Here is a 24,036-nt window from a genome sequence, read left to right as displayed (position 1 = left end):
ATACCATATTTTTAACAACTTTCTCATTTACTAGCTAAAACAACTTATTGCAGACAAAACAAAATAGTAGTCAAAGGTGGTGTAACTGTCTTACAATTTTGAGTTTATCATTTTCACGTCCTTTTTGAGATGGGGTTCTGACTCCCTCATTATTACGCTACTGAAGAAATAAGAAATATGAGTATTTTTATAAAAGCGAATTAATAACAATTTTAAGTTTGTGCAAACTTATTAATAAAGCTAATACGAAGCACAATCCAGATACAAAGATTTTCAATGAGCTCTAGTTTATTTATTTACTGACGACTTTTCAAAATAAGTACTTGCTAAAACAGTTGTGAGTTTGCGTTAACATTGCCGCAGTCTTCATAACAGTTTTTCATTTGCGTAACCTACAAACACACACTTAAAAATTTAAGAAAAGATGTAAATGTTATTGTTGTAATAAAATTAAAAGAAAAAAAACCCATACGTTTAATTATTATTTACGTATATTTAATCATTTCGTTTACATTTTTTTTTTTGTCATTTTTAATAATGCTTCTTATTTCTACTCTAATATTATAATAATACTATAATAAATTATTAATAGTAAATACATAAAATTATACATATACTACAAACAATAGATGAAATTTCTATACATATATAAGATAAAGCCAAATTGATGTAAATATGTGAATATATTCGTTGTCCATTGCGAAGCCATTAGTCGAATGAGGAGTTATAATCACATTTAAAATATCATTTACGCTTTGCAAGACGCGGGTACACCGTATTCAACAATGCGGGGAACTCCAATGACTCTCGGATTTTTGCCTTGAAGAATTTGGTCCCTGTATGAACGGAACTGGGTGTCAAGCTTTGGCCGACATACTACTTGAGCTGCATGGACACTGTAATCACTGCCAGTGCATTGCATCTGGCAAGCAGGCAAGGGTTCCGTTGTAATACAGATCTCATCATGGTTCTCGAAATACTGGACTTGGGGCTTCACCTCACAAGGCTTTTTACTCTTTTGATAATTTCTTGATCTGTAAACTGTTTGAGAAGCCAACTCCTCGTTAGATGTCAGACGCATGTTGTTCTGCCAATCTTCATTGGATCGTAAAACAACTGTATATGTTTTCTTTGGCTGATAAGCCATTTTTTTAGCTTGATCATTTAACTCTTTTTCTTTGGAATCACTGTCAGCGTCAATCAAAATATAAGAGGCAGCGTACAATTCAGGTTTGTCGAGTAAGCCGTTTGGTGATAAATAATCATCACGAGGCTCTCCACTCATGTACCCGCAGATACCTCTGTTGTTATTACGATTCCAGTTTGTGATGAAAACTAGTCTTGAACCATCGTACATGACTCGAAGCTGATTTTCGCGGATTTTAATGATTAAAACGCCATTATCTTCGGTGTGGTACTCGAGCATTGGCAGCTCCTCGATGTCATCCCAGTACATCGTTTTGTCTCCCTCTGAAACCTTCTTAGCGTTGGTCTTTACCTGGACTACGTAACTCTTTTGAGTTTGGGGTGCTGGTTGCACTTGTAACTCTAAATCTTTGCCGGTGTGGGATCTATTGGAATAGAAACAAATAATAATAATTACAACTTAAATGAATATTGTTATATATAGTTATATACGTTAGATAGCTTTCTTTTAAGTTACTAGTAAACTTAATTGTCAAGCAAATTTTATTAGTGCATGGATGATATCAATACAGTACCTGAAAGAGATGTACATCTCTCGGGTATTGTCATCAAGTCTCCTCGCTAATACAGCCAAGTTTTCGTTTCTTTCTGGTCGATTGTCGTATAACACTACATGCCAAGATCGAGATAATGTGTACTCGTAGCTACGGTCACTGAATGTCCTCACTTTGCTACCGTCAACGCTGCAGTAAGCTGAAATTATAATTTATTGGAATTAGTTAATTGTTTTTATGTTTTTGTTAAGTACATATTTTTAAGTAGGTGACGTTCTAATGTATATAATAGTAATACTTACGTTGGAACTGGTGTCGGCTGAAGTGATTAAGTACACGTTCATAAGACGTGTACGGCCAATAAATAGCTACAAAGGGAGCAGTAGCTTTTGGAATGGGAACGTTTCGTAGTCGCATTTCACCGAGCCGAGTTTGAAGGGCCAAGCACAAAGTATTTGTTAAGAATGAAGCATTTACATTTAAATCAATTTTTCCTTCGCTGTTAACTTTCTGGGTACTTATTTCTGATTGCCATATAGTGAGACCTTCGATAAATTTGTACAACTGGTAGTAAAAGTTTTTAGTCATTGGAGTGATATCCTTGTAGGTAACGGAAACTTTGTAGTTATCGGGAGCATGAGCCATTATAATAGCCCTATGGCAATTGTGCTGATAGTTGTTCCCCTTCATCATTTCCTGTTTGCATTCTTTACCCAAAGCATGGTTTTGAAGGTCGTCAGCATATTTCTCGGTTCTTTCAGCTGTACCTTTGATATTAACATTTTCTTTTTGGTTGTTTGCATAGTCGATTTCAAAGTCCCATTTCAAATTATTATTTAGGGCTTCCACGAAGTTCATTTGAGATATTGACGCAGGCTTATTGATTACCCCGAAAGCATTAGCTTGGTATGGACCATTTTGATCGGAATTCCTACCCGTAAACAATTCGAATTGCATCTTGGGATCAACTTCACTTTGTCCAATTGCTAGTGTTGCAACGTACTCAATTTTTTCGGGTGACTCAAATTGAGCGCTAAGGTCTAAAACTTGGGCTTTTGCTAATTTAATTCCAGAAGTGACTCGTTTTACAAGCTCTTCTCGACGTGATGGACTGTTAGGTGATACGTCTGCTACTTGTTGTACAACTGGTGGCACTTTGTCACCATTGTTTTGATTGTATAAGGTATCTGAAATGGATAATTTTACTTCCTTACTTTAAAGAATTACTAAGTTAAACGTACAATACTGTACATGGCTGTACACCAAAATACTAAGCTAAATTTACAATGTAATAAAATTGTTATGAAAATGCTTACCATAAACAGCTGAAATAGACACTGCCTTACTCTTCGACTGTTTTCCGAGATATCTTAAGTTCCAATGAGTTTGAGCAATATCTCGTTGTTTCAGTGCGAAATATAAATTGGAAAGGTAATTCTTAGAATTGAAGAACCATCCGAAATTTCTGTAGTCGTTAGCGTAAGAGTATCCTTGAAGTTGGAATATTGCTCCAATTTGCTGACCAAATTTATAATCCACTGATAATACCTTTTGAGGTCGTATGATAACTTTAGAGTTGGGATCCTGTGAAATCGTAACCAAGGTGTCCTTCTTTTGATTCGCAGAGTACGGCCACACGCTGTAATGTACAATCGTACTGTCTTGCTCTGGTTCCCTTGGCGCCAGCCTCAATTTCATCTCTCCTGACTTAACCTCCAAACGCATTTTAATAGGTAAATGCAATTGGAACTTTTCTACAACACCTACACTAGGGTATTGATTGGAAATAGTGTCCAGGAAACCAACACTTCCTTCGTAATTTACAGCTAATGTGAACGATATGTCACTATCCAGGACCATCTCAGGTTTATATTCATGATTTTTCATAGCATTAAATTGTCCATTATTATTGGTTTGAATATGAACAAGCGTTGGTTTTTTATACTTGTATATGAAAGGCACACCAGCTGCTAATGGGAACATAACTGAGACTTGGTTTTCACTAAGAATTTTGGTGTAGTGCTTATTAGAAGTTTTAGGCAAGTTTGATAACCATTCACCAAACTGAACACCTAAATCTTTAATATCTTGTTCATTGAAAGCAAAGTAGCGTTGTTGGTTCATCAAATCAAAATAAATTGACGCTTCCAAGGGTTCATTGTCCTGATTTTTGATATTTAAAATATCGGATATCTTTTGAGCAGAGTACTTGTGATTCGGTTCATTGGGAGCAGCATGTTCTTGTTTATTTGTTATTTTAAAAACTTCGTTAAAGAAATATTCGACCAATTGTTGTCTGTTGGAAGCAGTTCCTGAATACTGAGAAGAAAAACAAAAAAAATATTTATTAGTTTTTGTACTTTGATGATTTTCTGTCATTTTTATTTTGCAAGAAATGATGTTTTTAGTAAAAAGCTTCCTACGCTAAGTCGAATCTCAACTGTTATTAAAATTAAATACTTTAAAAATATAAAATGTAGTTGTGTGAAGATTTTCTATTAAAAAATAAAAATAAAATAAATCGCTTTTTTTTCTTGAATTTGTCTATAGGTGTGTTCTGTTTGTTAACTACGCTAATTTGAATCAAATGTGCAATTATTTTACAATTTAGTAAATATCGAAAATGATCTACTCAAAGTAAACTTTTCTGTATCGTTCTGTATTTTAAGCTTTGTCTGATAGAAATAAAAGCAACATTAAATATTGATATTTTAATTTACTCACCATATATTCTTCATCCCAGCCTCTGACTCTGTTTTTCCAGGAGTACTCGTACGTGTTACCCAGGAAATAGTCCTTGCTTCCAATTTGTGAAAGAACACCTATCATGTCATATTCATTATCTCTGTTCGGATATTCCATGAATAACTTTTCGGACTCTTGCAAACCGAAATCTTCCTTCGTCAACATATCTTTTACAGCAGCAGCTTTCTTAGATCTAAAATATTTTTTTAATATTTATTAAAATTCATCTATTAAAGAAGGTATAATATTAACGAAATAATTACAGCTACTTACAGTTCATAGAAACGCGGGTGTTTCAGTTCAGAAGCAGAATTAATTCCTGACTTCAAGACAGACCGTACTTGTTTGCTTGGATCTTCATTGGTCATTTGGGCCATTGCTTGCATCATTGCACTCGAAGGATGAGTCATAAATATGTTATGAATAGCAGCTACTCGTACTTCATAAGGCTCAGCAGTATTTTTTAAGATACTGTATAAAACAGCTCTTACGTGGCTATCACGTTGCTGTGCTAAGACTCGTAAGTTTTCAACAATGCGAGTCCTCAGATAAGTCGATACCTTAATTTTTCCTTCAATATATGGGGCAAAAACGTCTAAAATAGCACGATGACCAAGCTTTCCAATAGCTTTGATGAATACTTGTGATTTATGGCTGTCCTCTTGATCAATGGCGAGCTTTAATTCTGCACTTAAGCGAGGAAGTATGTCATCTACAACAAAATTGTCATGCTTAGGTGACAGACGACCGTACATATGCGAAGGGTAGTAATGGTGAGTGGTGTCATTGTTTACTTGGCCCATGTTAATGAACTTGCTTGCGGCAATTAAGGCAGTGCTGTTAAGGTAAGGCTGTTTCCTTACTTCTGGATTCATAGCCAACTCAAAGAATTGCGACATAGTTTCTTTAGTAGGGTAGCGTAACGACCTTACGAGAGAAGCGATAACTTGCGCAGCTTCTTCTCCTTCTATTGTTCTATTTTCAATCCATGTTTTGATTTGTCGGAACGCTGGAGTTGTACCCGCTTGCGTCACGGCATCTCTGTAGACCATCCACATATCCAATTTGACATTATCGTTGCTCGACTTTGCTATTTCAATGCTGCGACTCGTTTGACTGAGCTGTCCGTAGCTCATAGAAGCGATTACACGAACCAGGATGTTAAACTTAGCAAGAGTATCTGCTTTAGGCATGTTGTTGGGATTTTGTAATTGTTGTGCAATTTCTTGTACCAACTTTTGTGCATTCATAGGGTTTTCTTTCCTATCACCGTTAGGCTGTGGACTCATATATAAAGCAGCATAAGCAGGCTCATTACTTTTAGGAACCTCATCATTAACATAGACGGAAGCGGATTCACTAGAACTCGAAGAAACAGATACGTCATTACGATTCTTCCTTATAACTTTATTATTAGACGCGACATTTTTCGGTTTTACAGAACGACGGTTTCTAGAGTATTTAGTAACGTCACTTACTTTTTCTGTCCATTCGTGAGACGATGAAGTCGATGAGCTGTCTTCATTGATATCTCTTTGTTTTGAATTTAAAGAGTACAGAAGAGTTGTAACTTCGCGTTTAGCTTCAGGTTGAGGCCATGCAGTTTCTGAGTCCTGCTCGTACGAAATTAAACGAAAACTGACTTTGCTGCGTACTTCTGCCTTCTTTTTTCCGAACATATGAGGGTGCACATTGACCGTACTTGTCGTTTCTGCCTTGTAGATGGGGCCGTTTTTACCGACGAGAATTCTCGATACTGTTGCTTCTTTGATGAACTGTTCCTCATCAGGCTTGTGCGCCGTACCAGTCCACTCTGCACCAGCTGGTACACCGAAGTGGTAGCCAACTCTATGGTGGCAATGTCCGTAAGTCTTGCTTTTCGTGATTTCCATGGGGTCCTCTTCTTCCGTGAAGTTTGGAAGTTCACGCCTCCATTCGGGAGGTGCTGGAGAAGCTGTGTAAAGAGTCTCACAGTCACCAGTGACGTCTGTTTCCATCTTCCTGAATAAACCTTGTTGACTTTCCTTGTCGTACGTGTCGTGTGAATTATCGACGTTGCGATGGGTAGATAAATCTACTTGTAATGAACTGATAAGGCCTTTTAATAAGTTCTCTTCAGCGACTGACACGGAAGTTGGTAAGTCGATTGAGAGAATTCTACCTCCGTCGTGAGAAATTTCGAAAGGTTTGTCAAGATTTGGTACAGGTTGATAGTTTACAACTTCAGGGTTTGCTTCATGGACGTCATGGTGCTTTAGCTCTTGATGAATTTGAGCATTTTGCGGCATTTCCAATTTAGCCTGAAGCTGACCAGGAGCTTTCACACGAATTATAAATCGGGCTTTGAAAGAGTTTCCAGTGCTAGCGCCCTCCGCGTGATAAGCCAGTGTGTGGGTTTCGACATCGTAGCGGTAAATTTTTCCGGTTTCCCATGGCCATTGAGATGTTTCATCGTTTGCATCGCTGGGTTTGCTGAGCCGGCCCGATGATACGGCCACTGATGAAAAAGACATGGGTTAACTTCTTTGTACTTTTTCTTTGTACACATTACGCTAGTACTGAGTAATAATAATAAATATTAATTTTTAAGGTTTAATTGATTTTATAAAAAATCAAGATCGTTTTCATGCTGATAGAACGTTTAGAAGTACAATGTGAGAGACAAAGAATACTCGTATATATTTTTAAGTAATGTAATTGTTGTACTATTCAATAATCACTACATAGTATAAAAGAAAGTCGCTTTGTTTTCTTTCGTCCTATGTCCCTATGTATGCTTAAATCTTTAAAACTACGCAACGGATTTTGATTCGGTTTTTTTAATAGATAGAGTGATTGAAGAGGATGGATGTATAATAACATCCATTAAATAGTGGAGAAATACTGTTTTTTTTTGAGGTTTCTAATGTGATGTCGTAAATAATTAAATTTTTTCCGCTTACATTGCAAACGCAGGCTGAACCCTACGAGATTTATCAAAATAATGTACTAAGTATTGTACACATTGAAAAGGTCTACAGAAAACTCACAACACACACACAACTACAAGCTATGGTATATGTCTATCTCTTATGGATATCCCACAATAATTTTTTTTTGTCATTTACTTTTTACGACAATGGCTAATTTTCGAAGCGATTTTAACCAATACAGCATTAATCCTTATCTAATAAAATACCTTAAATACATTGCTGATTTAATACAGATCTATATGGCCCTTTACAGCATATGATTTAAATTAACATTTTCGAAGATATTACGGATTTAAAAATTGCGGGACGTAGCATTTGCGGCGGTTCCGGCCGGCCGGGGCGGCGGGAGCGTGCCTATAAATTGCGCGTCGGAGGCCGCAGTTCTCCCTGTAGCACTTTGAATTTAGCAACGATCAAAACTACTGGATTGATTTTAATAATTTTTTCAGTGAATGACATAGGCTATATATTTTATACTCGTGCGAAGTCGGAGCGGGTCGCTAGTTTATATATAAAAATTTAATTTTATTATCGATCCCTCTGGTGTAATGATGCGTGTACAGTGTCAGCGGCGCCTAAGCAGCGACGCTCGCGTTCGGTTCCCACTCGGAGTGGATATTTGTGTTTATATAAATATTTATTTCCGCTACACTCAGCCCCTGTGGGTCTCCCCGCTGTACATCGGAGAGCAGTTAAACTGTCGATACCGGTTATTATCATGTCCACCTGATAACAATCGTTACTCATAGTAGACAATATATCCGCCAAACCGCAGTAGAGCAGCGTGGTGGATTAAGCTCTGGTCTTTCCTCTTCATAGAAAAACAGTAGGATATTACAGGCTAAAGCAAATTTAAAATTTTAACAACAATTTAAATAAGAAATTCCGAAACTTTATAATTATATAAAGACTCACCAATTAAGGCCGCTAGGACCAAGATCTTCATGTCGACGAGCAAACCTATTCCAGCCGAGATGTATCCTACTGTCAGAGCAGATCACTTCTGGTACATCGTGGCTGTCTTGTGTCTTATATATTTTCCATTAAACATGTGTAAGCTTTGACCCGTGATTGCTAGGAGATAACAACATTGTAGTTTTGTAATGTAGTCTAGTGACTAGCAATTACTTGATAACGTACAAAATTATATGATCCTTTGGGGTCAAAGTTATTTGACGTCCTATTTTCGTTTAGGTTTGCCTTGTTAATGTTTAGTGATATAACTAGACATTACACAACGGAATTTACTTAAGTTAGTACGCAAATTTTTGGAACGAATAATACGTGTAAATTGAACCAATTTTTGTAAATTCGTTTTAAATTTTTATACTAATCATTAGTGTTAAAAGTATCTTACCATACATTGGTATTATAAATATTTTAATGTTCTGCATTTGGATTTAAATGATCAATTTCAAAAGTATTTTCACGTTATCGAGTATATTTATTGAAAAGGGTTTCAAGGGCTGTGATATCAGGTTAGGCCATCCCGATATCATTATTACAGCCTATACAGTCCACTGCTGGATATAGGCCTCCACAAGTTAACGCCAAAAATAACGTGAACTCATGTGTTTGCCCATAGTCACTACGCTGGGCAGGCGGGTTGGTGACCGCAGTACTGGCTTTGTCGCACCGAAGACGCTGCTGCCCGTCTTCGGCCTGTGTATTTCAAAGCCAGCAGTTGGATGGTTATCCCGCCACCGGTCGGCTTTTTAAGTTCCAAGGTGGTAGTGGAACTGTGTTTTCCCTTATTCGCCTCTTACGACACCCACAGGAAGAGAGGGGGTGGCTATATTCTTTAGTACCGTAGCCACACAGTATCCCGATATAATCCATGTTATTGTTATGATTGAGGTGTAGGTCACCTACAGTAGGTGGAATAATTGCATTGACCTATTGGGTCCACATCCCACACGGATGTCTGTAACAAATCCTTTTATGCATCTATATTTTAGCTGACTTTAAAAAAGGAGGGGGTTTCTCAATTCAACCGTATATTTCCTTATGTGTGTTTGCGGATAATTTCGTAGCTTATGAACCGATTTCGCTGTTTTTTTTTTTTTTTTTTTTAGAAATAAGCTATCCCAAGGATGGTGTCATGATAAGAAAACCAGGATCTGATGATGGCATCTAAGAGAAATCGAAGGAATCTTCGAAAATCGTAGTGGCGACTAGTGCGCTTGTTAATTTTTTTTCGTCAACTTACGTTGTATTACTTGTCGATGTAATTGAAGTCGATGTTTTTAGTTTGCTAGCAAACACTATTATCCTACTACATTTTCTAGTTTTTGTTGTGCTTTAATGGTCTAGGTATGAACTGATGAACCTTAATTTTTATTTCTGTCTTTTCTTCGATTATAAATTTACTTGAAAATAAATAGGCTATTACCAAATTTTAATTTAAGGATAGGAAATTAAGTAATATATACTTTAATTTTTTTTAATGTAGGCATATATAACCGCTACTTCGTAATCGTACTTTTTTGCTTTTGAGAATATTTAAAATGCAAAAGGATGCATGGTGATTAAACACAGACTTAGTGTTTTGTTACCGAGTAATATGTTATTTTAGTTAATTTTATTATAAAACAAAAGCATTTGTATGTACTCTTGCGTCACAGGAGTGTGGGGAACCGAAAACGCAATTCACAAGCACAAACCTTCAGACCACGGCAAACATAATCTAATATTCAGTTCAGCTTTGATTTAAACTGAACTATAAAAGATGTTACAAAGGAACGTGGGAAAAAATAAGATGAAAGAAAATTATAATAAAAATATTTTATTTTAAAACTGATCAATAATATTTGACAGCAGCTGTCCTATAGTAATTATTAAAAAAAAAACTTAGTGAGCAAAAAAGAGATCTTACATGGAAATGATCTTACAAAATACACTAACAAAGAGATTCTTTGGAAAGCATCCAATATTTGTACATTACTGTTAATTTAACTACGATTAAGAAATAAAAGTATTTTATTTTTATTTCTAATGATAACACTTGAAAAACATTAACTGAATTGTCATTACTATTAAATAATACCACTTATCACTAATTTTTTTAAAATATTGGCTTTTTACTTTTTGACTGATTGATTGATTGCATTATTGGCATAAAAATATTTGTAAAATTGAAATATATTGTTCTCTCTACCAAACATCAAACTAATAAAAAAAATAAAAAGAAATCGTTTAGGTACAATCGAAGGCTTTAGATGCTCATTAGGGTATAGATAATATATATATCATTTTTGATATAATTACAAATATTATATTTATCACTAGCTTCTGCTTGTGACATCGTCCGTGTGGAATAGGAACAATTCTGTCGAAACTAACTGTGTACGCAGCGCACGCAGCGGAAGCTCTCAAAAGGAAAGATTTTACAACATTCTTCATTGGTGCTCCGCTCCTATTGGTCTTAACATGATGATATAGCCTATATAGCCTCACACAACACAACAAACTCTTCAGCCTAACAAGTAAATATTCTCTAACTTTTCTAAATGTTGCCACTTTCAAGAGACTTTTGATATAATCGTAATACAATAAAACATATTGTTTTCTAATGTTTACGCGAATTTCATTCGTTATAATGTTACAACTTTTTCGGATTTTATCGCGGTTTATAAGTTTTCTAAATGCCTGTCCATGATCACGGGAGTCCTCCCACAGTTGTTTCATTATAACAAAAAAAATATATATATAAAAATTACCATAGATATTACTTCTAATGTTGTCAATAACTTATTTTACCTACTTATATCATATAGGTTTACTTACATAATTGAGCAAAAATAGGTGTTATTGGAAGAAGACAACTTATTTACGCTAATAAAATATAATTATATGTCTTTTTATGTGTTAGACACAAAAATTGTACTTATTTTCTAGAATAAAAAAAAAGCAAAATACCGGCTTTCCCCCCTATATATTTTCCACCAACTGATAGTTTAGTCAGACTCTTAATCAATAGTTCATTTTTCTCACATTTTACATGTCCACCAGTGAACTATAAATTATGAAATTTGTTTTCAATGGTCTACAAAATCTCAATGAGACAACAAATTATGTCTGTATACTGATTTCCACAAATGTCTATCTTTGTTCACTGCATATTCAATATAGACTTTATAGTCATATGTAATGTATACAGCAGTAAAATATACCTCAGTTTCTGTATTACTTAGAAAATAAATGCTATCAGTAACTTTTCAGTTGGTACTTGCTATAAAAAAACCTAATCTAAGCCATTGGTCCCATAACCTAAATAACGGAGACGTGTCAAACACTCTCATTTTATTATTTAAATAAAAATTAAGCTATTTGAGCTTTTAGTTTCAACCCAGTCTTAAATTGAGCTTCGTTTTATTTACAGTTTTATAACATAATATTATAATTACTTACAACACCTAAATAATAATGAAAATAAGAATTAATACTCATAATTGTTAGGAATTTATTTCAAAGGATATTTCAATAATGATGAAGTCTCTGATATTGAAATATATACCATATATTCCTATATAAATATATTAATATAGGAATATAAATATATTCCCATATAAATATACCAATACATATTTTTAGCTACATTATTATAATATTTACTGTTTTATCCCTTATTTCGAAATAAATATTAAACTCAAAAGTCTACAATAATTGCAACTTCCGCATCTTCTATTACATAAATCATGAAGATGTATCATCATGCAAATAAGCAACTTCATAACTTATCCTTTATATTTGTATAGATTTTAGTTGTAATAACCTAACAAAGAATAGCCATTTCTATAGAATGTAAAGACTACTCTATATTATGATTTAAGAATATTCCATGCGATCAATGTTCTATCTACATTAAAAGAGTTAATAGTCTCTACAATTTCTGCAACCTCGGTACAGTTAGCTTATCCCTTATACACCTCAATGTCGTCAACTTAGCTGGTGAGCTCGGTACCAATTGTTCCGTCCGTCGGACCGGTCTGGGGGGAGGGACGCAGGTTCGAACTTGCGTCACGTGAGGGTGAGACTTTACATGCTTCCTCAGAGATGACGGATCTGTGTACCGTTTCCCACACCCAGCGGCACCACAGGCGTATGGTCGCTGGAAAAAAGATTTTGGTTAGTTTTTCTTAATAGAACAGTTTCATTAGAACGTCATAATTGAACGGACTATTTTCAAATCTAATTAGCTGTGAAACTTCAAGTTCTGGCGAGGGAAATCTTTAATTGTGGTAAAATCTAGAGATGGTTATGAGAAATTTCAAGGGATATAAGTTTACCTATTGTATCGATATTGGTATTATCATAAATGTCTATTTAATAACCTAATATCACTGTGTTTAAAAACGACTTATTAAAACATACAAAAAAAACTTACAGCATTAAAATGTGTTCTTTGATGTTTTGCTCTATCAGACGAATTGGAGAAGGCTTTCCTGCAGTGTGGTGCTGGACACGCATAGGGTCGCTCGCCAGTGTGAGAGCGAACGTGGATCTTGAGGTTCTCTAGACGAGAGAAGGCTTTGCCGCATCCTGGATGCTAGGACAAAAATAGAACAGGTAAGTATATTTAAGCTGGCACGAGCCCCACATTTACAAATTGAGTTACAAATTGAGTTGAGTTTACAAATTGTGTTGAGCCTGTGAACGTACGACGTGACGTCACATTGCTAACGCATCTTTAACTATCGATCTGTCTCACTCTCATGCTCTCTGTTTCATCTCAGTTTTAAGCTTGACAGAGTTAGATAGTATTTGGTTTTGACCGATGAATATATTTTGAAAATACATGGCAATGTTTTATTAATATCATGTCTTATTAATAACATTTGCTTGCAATATTATTATTTCTGTGCAAATATCAAATTTCGATTTTCGATGACTGAAATTATAGAATATAATAACGGCAGTTATAGTACTTAATCATTTTAAGCTGTAGTTATTACTGGTAATGAAAATGTGAACAAATAGTTTTAGGTCATTTGAAGAAATAGCGAAAAATGCGCGAGTGTCTTCGCTAATTCCCATCTAAATAGTAGGACAAATGAACAAATGCATACATTAATAGGAAAAAAAGTCTTTGTCAAGCTATGAAACATATCTTTGGATTTTGCTTTGTTGAAATATACTAATTGAGTTGTTTTACAATAGATTAAAATTATTAGTGGAGTCGATATATGCTCATTAGCGCTGTATACTTTGAGAGACAATTTGCAACACAAAAGTACTGTTCTATATATATTTCCAAAACATGCATCATCGATCAATCCTCGACCATTATGGTCATGTATTTAGCAAAATTTTATATCTAAAAACAAACGAAATGAGTAAGAGACTAACGTGGCATCTATTCGGCTTATGTCCGGAGTGCACGCGCATGTGTATTAGGAGCTTGTAACGCGCGTTGAAAGGGCGGCGTGCTCGCGCGCAGTCGCGCCACAGACAGCTGAACTCGTCACCTGGAATAATATGACTATGAGAAAATAAAGTTTACAATCTATATAAATAAATAAATAAATATATAGCCGTTATTACATATATACTATGTATACATAAATAGTTTTTAACTGCTCAAATTTCCTGCTCAAAATATGGAGCAGCAAGACTGGGGTAGTACCTCGACCTTACAGAAGATCGCAGCTGAATAATACTGCTTTCAAGCAGTGTTATATTCCTGTTGGTGAATAAGGTGACCAGAGCTCCATGGGGGAATTGGGGATAGGGTCGACAACGCGTTTGCGATGCTTCTGGTGTTACAGACGTCTATAAGCTACTGTATACAAATTCATGACACATACTACGACTTGAGATGTCACAATAGTCACGGTAACAAATATGGGTGGCAACGTATAAATGGTTTAGCTGAATAATTGTAATTGTTCGCATACGAAAAAAAAAAACGACTTCAATTACATCGACAAGTAATACAACGTAGGTAGACGACATAATAGTCAAGTAAATACGTTGTAAATACGTATACGTTGTAATCAGATCTCGGTGAAATTAAAAATGACTACACGATCAACATCAGCTTTCGATTAAATTAAAAATCATCAAAATCGGTACACCCAGTAAAAAGTTATGCGGTATAATACAATGTAGGTCACGAATAAATGGTTAAGTAAAAACCCAATTATTAGATATAACCCAAAAAGCAGTTGTTAGATCTCAAATAAATTTAAATGGAACCAAATGACACGCACCACCTTTCGATTAAATTTTTTTTTGTCGATATCGGTCCACCCAGTCAAAAGTTCTGAAGTAACATACATAAAAAAAAATACAATCGAATTGAGAACCTCCTCCTTTTTTGGAATTCGGTTAAAAATAAAATAAATAGTGTATCTATGTACACCTTATATTATTTATTTATTTAAATATATTTGGATAATTTAAATTAACTTGTTTAGCGACCAAGTTATATAAAATAAACATTAGGTCGGTCCTGTTAAAAAGCAGATTAATACTCAGAGCCACACAATACTGTAAATATGAAAATAAATATTTTTAAATCTTAATAATGTTAAAATGTGCATATTAAGCTAACAAAAACATTCCACCTAAATAACGAATTCCTTATAAGAACATTTTCTAAGTAAGACTCTGTGTCATCCACTAAACTGCATCCTGAATGTGTTAAATGATTCAGAGTTATTAATTGTTTCTGAAACATCATCCAAAACATATTTCGAATGATCTAATGATTTTAAAGCAACGCTATTTTTTAACTGATGACACAATCAGCTATATACCAAACTATCCGAATATATCAATTACTTTTACAATTTTCCGTTCATTCAGACACATCCTGACAATGAAAATAAGTATGGATACCTATATGGTATAGTTAGGAAGTTTTATGCGTTTTCATTTCGGTGATTCATTTATATTTATACATAGTAAAACCAAAAGTTCTTCTGGAAAATTTGAACAATTCATTGTATTCGAATTTCAAAAGCATATTTCAAGCTACAGTTTGTCTTTAGTCTTTTACATTTCAAACAACACACGATCGAACTGTTTACAAAATAATGTAAACATTTTAACTTACCTTTGTAAGTGTTAACGTGGGACCTCTCAATGTGCTCCACTAGCGTGTTTTGATTCGGATATCTTTCGAAACAGTGCTCCCATAAACATACCCTTTCACCTAAAACATAAACAATGATCATTTGATTTATTGTTTACTTAATGCTTCGGCGATTCAAAGGGAGAAAATTTTGGTGTTTTAAATCTCAGCAGATGGATTGAGCGTGTTTATATGATTAGAACAAGTCACAGAATGATATATTGTGATATACATTTTTAGAAATTAGAATGTAAACAGTATATAGCTTACAAGACTAATTTTTTTTTTTCTTTAAATCATTATCTACTACATTTTCAAATCTATTCAAAGTTATATAAAAGGGCTACTATAAAATTATAAAAAGTGAGTTATTTGGTATCTCTGCCATATCCCGTATATCGAAGATATAATATAATAGAAAATGTGAGAAAATGGATTTTTTTAATGATAAATCACCTGCCTTCAACAAAGTTGTTTTGGGATTGCTGAGGAATTAATTACTTATAAATGATTTTTGTGTTTGTTATTTATGTTTGTTTTTTAATCATCATCTATCTTTAATTACACTCATCTGTATTTCAATTTGTAGATATAATATTTTAATAATACTAGTGTTACATCTCTTTTGTGCATGTTGTGACAACTTAAAATGTTGCGCGTTTAAGCTTAATTGTAGTACCTATAGTTTTTTTGTGAAAATTGTAATGTAGCATCTACTGTTTGTCCAAATGAAATAAATAAATAAATTTGTTTCATACCTTGTACTTTTTCTTTATCCGATCTTTTATCATTTTGACTGACCGAATTATTTCCTGAATCAAAACCTTCATTATCTTGTTCAAATGTTAGACCAAAATCATCAAGATTTATAAAAAGGTCATCCTCATCAAAATTTTCCGAGTTTTCATCGTAATACCCAGCGCTTTGTACGTCACTCTCTATCGAATCGCATATAGAATTTTTTCTTATATTTCTATCGAAATTAAATTCCGTACAACTTGTTGGTGTATCTGGTAAAATGTATTTATTTTCAGTACCCAAATTATACAGTATGTTATTTGGATAACTGTAATGGTCTAAGCTGCTTATGACTTGATTATTAGTTATAGTTTGTGTCGAGTTCGCATTATGTACATTTTGTTGTAAGCTATATTCATCACCATTTTCTGAATTATTATAACAGTAACGTTTCGCAAATGCAGTTTCTATCGATGGTAATAAATTTTCATTGGTTATCTTTAAATAATCATCGTTAAATGCATCTGGCGATAGCCGACTCGACTCACCGTCCTCTCTACACAATTCATCAATCAATGATTCATCGTCAATATATTCGTTATTCGCTTCATAATTGGTATTATTTTTTTTACTATCATCGCCTGAATCAGACTTGAAGCTGTTGTCATCAAACTCTATGCTATCCAAATCTAATAAAACCTCTTTAATGTTTTGATCGTTTATGTTAGTATCTATAGCTTCGTCAATTATCTCGAATCCAGTTGTATTATTCTCTGTATTATTCCAATTATCTAGTACTTCGAAATCGAAGCTTTCTTCGATACCGTATTTAAAACTATCATTCTTTTGCTTAGCCTTGCCATTTTCTAGTTCTAAATTAAACTGAGTCATATAATATGCGTGTAGGTCTGTGACATTATCGTTTCTCTCTTGAAACAGTTCGTCGTCGTCATAGCAAGGTATGAGATCATAATCAGCCATGGCTTTAAGTTCATTCGCCTAATAAAGTTCAGTAATCCCGTTACAGAGGTGGATGTAATTGACATGTGGTGTGTACTCTGGTCGCCGCATATGGTTTGCTATTATTATAAAAATAAACTTTCTCCAAGCAACATCTCGCGTGGCCGACGCATCTGCGAATTATAAATTTAATTACTATTGTTATTACGATGTATGGCAACACGTGTTCAGTTCGCCACCTTATATTGTATCTAAGGAAGTGTTTTTATGGTCTTTGATAAATTAATTAGAATTAAGTTTGGCTGTATTTTGGTGGTATTAAACCAAAGTATAAGTTTGTGAAAACTAGTCTTGGTTCCATAAAGTTTTTTTTTGTGTATATACTATTGATATCTTTTCCGTAAAAATTATGACAATTTTTTTTAATTAGATTAGTTTTATAAACTTCCTGCTAGGCGTTGTAATTTTTTTATTTATATTTTTGATAAAATATAAGTTTATAATATTATTTAATATAGAATGTTGTATTGCTCATATAAATTTAGAAAAATTCAAATACAATTTTTTAATTGGATGAGTTTTTGTAAACTTTCTGCTATGCGTTGTAAATATTTTTTTAAATTCAATTTTGTTTTTTTTTTTTACTAAGATCATTTATTACATACAATTTTTTTTTTATATGGAATGGTATTATTATACTAAAACAAATAAAAGTAATTCTATGTGTATTAATTTGTGTTCTATGATACTTAAGTAGTAGTGTTCGATTTCGTCTAGTAATAACTTTTATCTGATTAATATTTTCATCATAAAAAATGGGCGAAAACGAGATTTTTTTGGTTAGACGTCGTGTCGTAAGATTATTCCGGTAAATTGTTTTAGGTGCAGAAAACTGCCGCTAACTAGTCAAAACTAAAAATTACTATAATTTGACTCTGATTTAATATAAAAGCGGAAAAAATAAATAAATTTTTGTTTGCTTAACATTATATTAATTTGTATTAAAATTTCCTCTTTACAGATAATAAATTTTCTTATGATTGTTTTTTTTATGATATGGATATGTATTTTTTCATAGGCAAATAGTTGCATGTATACAACATACATATATCATTTTTGTCCAAACGTAAGATTACAAAATATATGTTTTGCAAAAAATGTTAGTAGTAATTTTAGGAAATAATCATAAAAACTCACAAAACTATTTTCTAACGTCTAAAACAATTTTTCAATATTTGCCGCCTAAAAATTTTACCGGTGGTATATTTCAAACATGCTTGAAGTATTTAAACTAGAGATTAAGAGTAAGATTCGTTATGAATAAGAATTCGTAAAACTAAATTTAAAATATATTATGTTAATTTATTTTTGTTTTTTACAATTATTTATTAATATATTTAAATTAATAATTAAAAAAAAACTATAAAAATACCAAGATAATTTCAAAACAAGTTAATAACTTACTACTTGAAACAAATTTGTTGTAAAAATAAATTCCAATTTCTTAAAAATCACAGATTGGCGCGCTGTCAAAATGACACTTGTCTTAGTTATCTGTGCACACACGAAGGGTTACACGACCGCACTGATTGGGCTATTCAACGGGAATAACACGGGAGCTGCTTGGATAGCGAAAAAACAGAAACTACACATATGTTTTAAACAACCACCATACGTTGCCAATACCCGACACCATAGTCTCCTATCGAATTTCCCTTATTTAATTGAAATAGAGAACAAAATTGTCCAGCAAAACTTATTTCTTAGCCGCAAATGAAATATTTGTGATCTTTACTGGCTTTTGGCGCCGTAATATAGATTTGGGGTTTAGTAACTCATTTTTTATTTAATTAGCTTTTAATATTGTCTCTTTCACGCATGACACACGGCGAACATTTTAAGACATAATATCTCAATTTTGTATTTTACGATTGCCCTAAAAGGCAGTTCTCTTTTGATTTGTGATAACAAAATATTTTTACGAATAATAGGTACGTATGTAACGTACCTATATTTCGTATTCTCTGATCCTTCTCCTACATGGGGAAAGAGGCCTATGCCCAGCAGTGGGATATTACAGGCTGAAGCAGCAGCAGCAGCAAAAGAAAAACTGGTTCATTAAATGGGCCATAAATCGCAAGCGGTAAGTTATACAAGGAGTCTACAAGAAACAAAAAATGCTAAATTTTATTCTCTATAATAATGGCTTTTATAACTGTTACCCTAAAGTGCACAGTTTCCGAGATTACTATCTTGACACCCTTTTTCAAGTCGCTTGAAGTTCCACCTGAATCAGCCAGAATTTTATGATTTTTACTTAGTAAGTTATCCTAAGCCTTATAAATAAAAACAATTCATTCAGAAATTTTGTGCGAGGTTAAATTATATTTTTACTGGCCTATATTATAGATTATTTATTTTTTAAACAAGCTACGAGCTATGTTATTACACAATCACTAATACTGACCTATTTTATAAATGCTCAAATTTAAATTAATGAAATGGTAAAATTTATAACATACACAAACATAAAGAGAAGGACAGCAATGAAGCTTATGCGATAATAAGGACGAGTAATAAATTTTATTTAGGCAATTTAATTTAAAGCTGTGTGGCTACGGCAATAAAGAATATAGCCATCCCATCTCTTCCCGTGGGTGTCTTAAGAGGCGACTAAGGGATAACACAGTTCCAAAACAAACTTGAAACTTAAAAGCCGATCGATGGCGGGATAACCATCCAACTGCTGGCTTTGAAATACACAGGTCAAAGAGAGGCAGCAGCGTCTTCTGTGCGATAAAGCCAACCCTACGGTCACCAACCCACCTGCCCAGCGTGGTGACTATTGGTATTTTTGGCGCGAACTTGTGGAGGCCTATGTCCAGCAGTGGACTGCGATAGGCTGAACTGATGAGGCAATTTTTTTACAAATATCATAACATATAATTTTCATCAATTGTACAATTGACATTTAAATAAGATGAACAGGCTCAGGTAAGAAAAAACGATAGTATATAACGATATAAACATGAAAGTAATTTTTTTTTGTCTGTAATTTTTAACAACCGATTTTTATTTTGAAGAACAGTTCAAAGCGGCAATTAATAACCATTTCCTAATAATTCAATGGTTTTGAATTTATTACCACAAGCGTCGCGTCTTTTGTTGAAAAAAAAATTTTACGAGCTCCTTAAAATAATTACTGAACGTAAGTATCCACAGAATACTAACACACGTGTCTAAGAAAAAGAGGCTTGTCTATTAAATTTTTGTCTCTTTTTCACATTTCTGCTGACGTCGTTACGTCTTCATACTGATGTCAGTTTGACTGTTTTTTTAGGTGACTTTTTTGTATGAGTGGTATAAATTTTTATTAGTTTTCTTTTGACACGATGTCACGTATTTATCGAAAAAAGGTTCAAAGTTCTGTAGCATTTGAATATAAAAATTATTGATATATGAACAGCCAATTTTTAATATCTATCTATATACTAATAAATGGAGAGCCGGCTCTTTTGTTCGGTTATACTGCGAAAGCTGCTGAACCGATCGGAATAATACTTATATATCGGAATAATACTTATATATATACTTATATATAAAAATATGGAGAGACAGAAGTCGCTAATATCATATGTATTGAGAACATGCACAGATTATATTTGTTTGTGCAATATTAAAAAAAATATTTTAACCACCCTTTTTTGGTTGTGTAGATTAAAAAAAGTTTATGATATTTTTTTTACCAACAAAATCCACTCTATCCTTAGAGTATACATTACAGAAGTATGTAATGTATACTCTAAGACTCTATCTATCAGATTTATCAATTCGCAACCTATAATTCTAAAAGTTTCACTTTATTGATATAGTTATAACAGGCCTAATGTGCCTGTTTTACTTTCAACTGCTTGTGTGTGAGATAAATTTTATCAACAACTGATGAAACAAGCCCTGAGTTTATCAGTTACCCACAGATCATTCTAAGAAGTGGAAAATTTTCATGTTTGTTCTGTTTCGGGTGCTTAAATACAATTTGGAATGTCTATTCCTACTAGTATTAAGTCCGTAAGATTTCTTGTATTTGTTCAATCACATAGGTAGTTACTTAAAAGATACTTCTAATATTGTTTTTTAATGTTTACGCGAATTTCACAAATTATAACGAAACAACTTTTTCGGATTCTACCGCGGCTTATTACGTTTTTTAGATGCCCGACGCTTCGAAAACTTTCCGGAAACCATGGTAACGGGAGGACTGATACTTCTAAATTTAAAATTTTATATAGATAGGTATTAACAATTTAACAAAAGTAAATTTCCTGGATCCAAACGAAAGTAATAAATCAGTCATCATAAGTTAATATTCTATAGTCACCAACATTTCAATTTCCAGAAAATAACATTACAGCTCATAACGTAATCCAGATAAAAGGTATCTTAACCTAGGCGACCTAGGTTCAAAGTTGGTCATACATAGTTGTAATCGCAAGGCTAATATCCTATTAATGTACAAACACATGCCCCACGTGCAATGAGATATCCGAGTGATCTTGTTTTAAACGTGCTTATTTTGTTTACTGTATTTATTAAGTTTTCCGGGTTTTGTTTTCTTTAGGTATTATAAAAGAGTGTTTTAAAGCACCTTCAAAGCGTGACGGTAAGGCCGTTTTTTTTAAAGGTATACTTTATTGGCGCGTTAGGGTAAAATGATGAGGGTAAAGATAAGCGAAAAAAACTGACACCCTGAAGTTAGCTAGTCAACGAAGAAGGAGTTAGCAACGTCAAATTAGCTAGCCAATGTAGTATAACTTCCTACATGCGTACATAAGTCCACACGCACATTTTTTATAAAACTAGGAGACAAAAAAATCGTTCGATCCTCCTGATGGTAAGCGATTGCCATCAGGCGGGCTTACCGTACCGTACTTACCGTGCGGTCCATAAGTTATGGACGCCTGCGACGCCAGAAGCATCGCAAGTACGTTGCCGACGCTACTGTGATCCCCAGGAGCCCTAGCTATTTATTTTTTCGCAAGAACAAAACACTACAGAACAACTAACAGAATAGTTTTACCGGTTGTGGATAACGCTATTTGACGGATGTATCCAACAGATATCTTTTTTTATATATATTATTCTTTTAACAATCGAATTGTACTGCATTTTTAAATGTCCATCTAAAAGTTATAATTTATTAATTGACGAAAAAGAGGTCTTAATGGTTTATTCTACCTCCTAATGGTTTATTCTCCCTTTAAGTCTATTCGTAACTTATGTGAAGGGTTAACTTTACCCACGACCGTCAAAACCAGCCCTAAGACTAAAACAAAGGTAATCGAAAGGTATTAATCCACCACGCTGCTCCAATGTGGGTTGGCGGATATATTCCCTACTATGAGTAGCTATCAGGTGTAAATAATAACGACCGCTACCGACGGCTTAACGTGCTCTCCGAGGTACGGTACGGAGACCCACAAGGATTGCACAAACACCCAGACCACGGCAAACACCTGTATGGCCAATATAAATGTTTGTCATGTGCGGGGATCGAACCTGCAACCACCAGCGTAACAGGTACAATCCAAGGCTGTAACCGTTGCGCCAACGCGGCGTCTAATCGAAAGGTATATACTATGATATTTCAGTCAGATATTTCAAATCAATCACTTGTTACTTTAATGGCCGAAGCAGAATTTTATTATTATTAAGTATCAACAAAATCGAAGTCAGATGTTAAGGATATTATTTTAATATCAATAACACAGCCATTGATAAAATAAAACCTAACAAGAGCACATGAAAGTCTAACATCAGCGCAGTGGAGACAGAATGGGGTGTCTTCACATAAGCGGGTTCAAATTAAAGTATACTTAATGTAAACACGGTCTGTTGTTCTCAACTTAATGCCTATGTTTTAGGTAACAGTCTACTTATGCACAACTGTTATAAATACGATTACGCTTCAGCCTGTAATAGCCCACTACTGGGCATAGGCCTCTTTCCTCATGTAGGAGAAGAATCAGAGTTTAATCCACCACGCTGCTCCAATGCGGGTTGGCGGATATATTCCCTACTATGGGTGACGATCGCTATCAGGTGTGATAACAACCGGGACCGACGGCTTAACGTGCTCTCCGAGGCAGGGTGGTGAGACCCACAACTCACAAGGACTGCACAAACACCCAGACCACGGCCTTATAAATACGTTTTTAAATAAATACATAACATATATATATATATATATATATATATATATATATATATATATATATATAAAGTTTAGACGCCTACTACGGCCCGAGAATAAAATTAAAGTCCTGGACTCCCTGGAGTTCCTAGAACACATAGCAGTGTACCTATTGCCAACTTTGCCAACCACCTAGTCAAATAGTAAACATCTAATTTTTAATAACTTTCATTCAACACTTATCAGCGTCGAAGGTTAGCATAGAAACACAAATATGTTTATACTTATGAGCTTACACCAAAAGTCCTTACTAAATAGAAATGTTTTAATCTTTGTAACATCGAGTATACGAGACAGTTTTCAATGACAATTGTAATAATGAATAATAAAATGTATCTGTCTTATTATTTTTTCTTCTCAAAAATATATATTTTAATGAAATAAGGAAAAAAGTAAAGACAAATTGATTATATTTTGACTACGAAATGATCTTCTCTGTATTTTTTTAATAAATCACTTCATTTTATTATTGTGGAATAGTGGACATGTCACTTTTAATAAAAAATATTTTTGTATATCGAAATTGTACGCAATATTACATCTTAATGGTCAATATGTAATTTATTTCAATTCAATTACAAATAATCACGTTCA

The 24,036-nt window shown here is 33.8% G+C and overlaps 2 protein-coding genes across 2 annotated transcripts; both read right to left on the bottom strand.

The window, feature by feature from the left end:
- Positions 1–596: 596 nt before the first annotated feature.
- LOC123666626 (vitellogenin-like) lies at positions 597–8,378 on the bottom strand. The gene is made up of 7 exons (XM_045600719.1): positions 8,333–8,378; positions 4,719–6,942; positions 4,425–4,638; positions 3,017–4,019; positions 2,003–2,887; positions 1,722–1,899; positions 597–1,571 (listed from the first exon to the last, which is right to left on the bottom strand). Exons 1-7 carry the CDS (start codon positions 8,361–8,363, stop codon positions 749–751), a joined length of 5,358 nt encoding a protein of 1,785 aa, XP_045456675.1. The 5' UTR covers positions 8,364–8,378; the 3' UTR covers positions 597–748.
- Positions 8,379–12,299: 3,921 nt separating this feature from the next.
- LOC123666624 (zinc finger protein 69 homolog) lies at positions 12,300–17,213 on the bottom strand. The gene is made up of 5 exons (XM_045600717.1): positions 16,253–17,213; positions 15,477–15,575; positions 13,766–13,884; positions 12,804–12,965; positions 12,300–12,527 (listed from the first exon to the last, which is right to left on the bottom strand). The coding sequence occupies exons 1-5, from the start codon at positions 17,211–17,213 to the stop codon at positions 12,300–12,302; spliced, it is 1,569 nt and encodes a 522-aa protein (XP_045456673.1).
- Positions 17,214–24,036: the final 6,823 nt, after the last annotated feature.

The sequence above is a fragment of the Melitaea cinxia genome, chromosome 26 (assembly GCF_905220565.1).
Source record: "Melitaea cinxia chromosome 26, ilMelCinx1.1, whole genome shotgun sequence".
Taxonomy (NCBI): Eukaryota; Metazoa; Arthropoda; class Insecta; order Lepidoptera; family Nymphalidae; genus Melitaea; species Melitaea cinxia.
The sequence above is the reverse complement of the archived record's forward strand: the minus strand, read 5'-3'. Positions and strand labels throughout refer to the sequence as shown.

What these genes read in the sequence shown, in the direction of transcription:
- LOC123666624 (XM_045600717.1), bottom strand. Translation starts at nt 17,213, where the DNA reads ATGGCTGATTATGATCTCATACCTTGCTATGACGACGACGAACTGTTT. An exon ending in CCACGTTAACACTTACAAAG is followed by an intron (nt 13,885 to 15,476) that starts GTAAGTTAAAAT and finishes ATATTATTCCAG; the next exon opens with GTGACGAGTTCAGCTGTCTG. An exon ending in ATAAGCCGAATAGATGCCAC is followed by an intron (nt 12,966 to 13,765) that starts GTTAGTCTCTTA and finishes TTTTTGTCCTAG; the next exon opens with CATCCAGGATGCGGCAAAGC.
- LOC123666626 (XM_045600719.1), bottom strand. Translation starts at nt 8,363, where the DNA reads ATGAAGATCTTGGTCCTAGCGGCCTTAATTG. An exon ending in GCTGGGATGAAGAATATATG is followed by an intron (nt 4,020 to 4,424) that starts GTGAGTAAATTA and finishes TTTTCTTCTCAG; the next exon opens with TATTCAGGAACTGCTTCCAA. An exon ending in GAGATGTACATCTCTTTCAG is followed by an intron (nt 1,572 to 1,721) that starts GTACTGTATTGA and finishes CTATTCCAATAG; the next exon opens with ATCCCACACCGGCAAAGATT.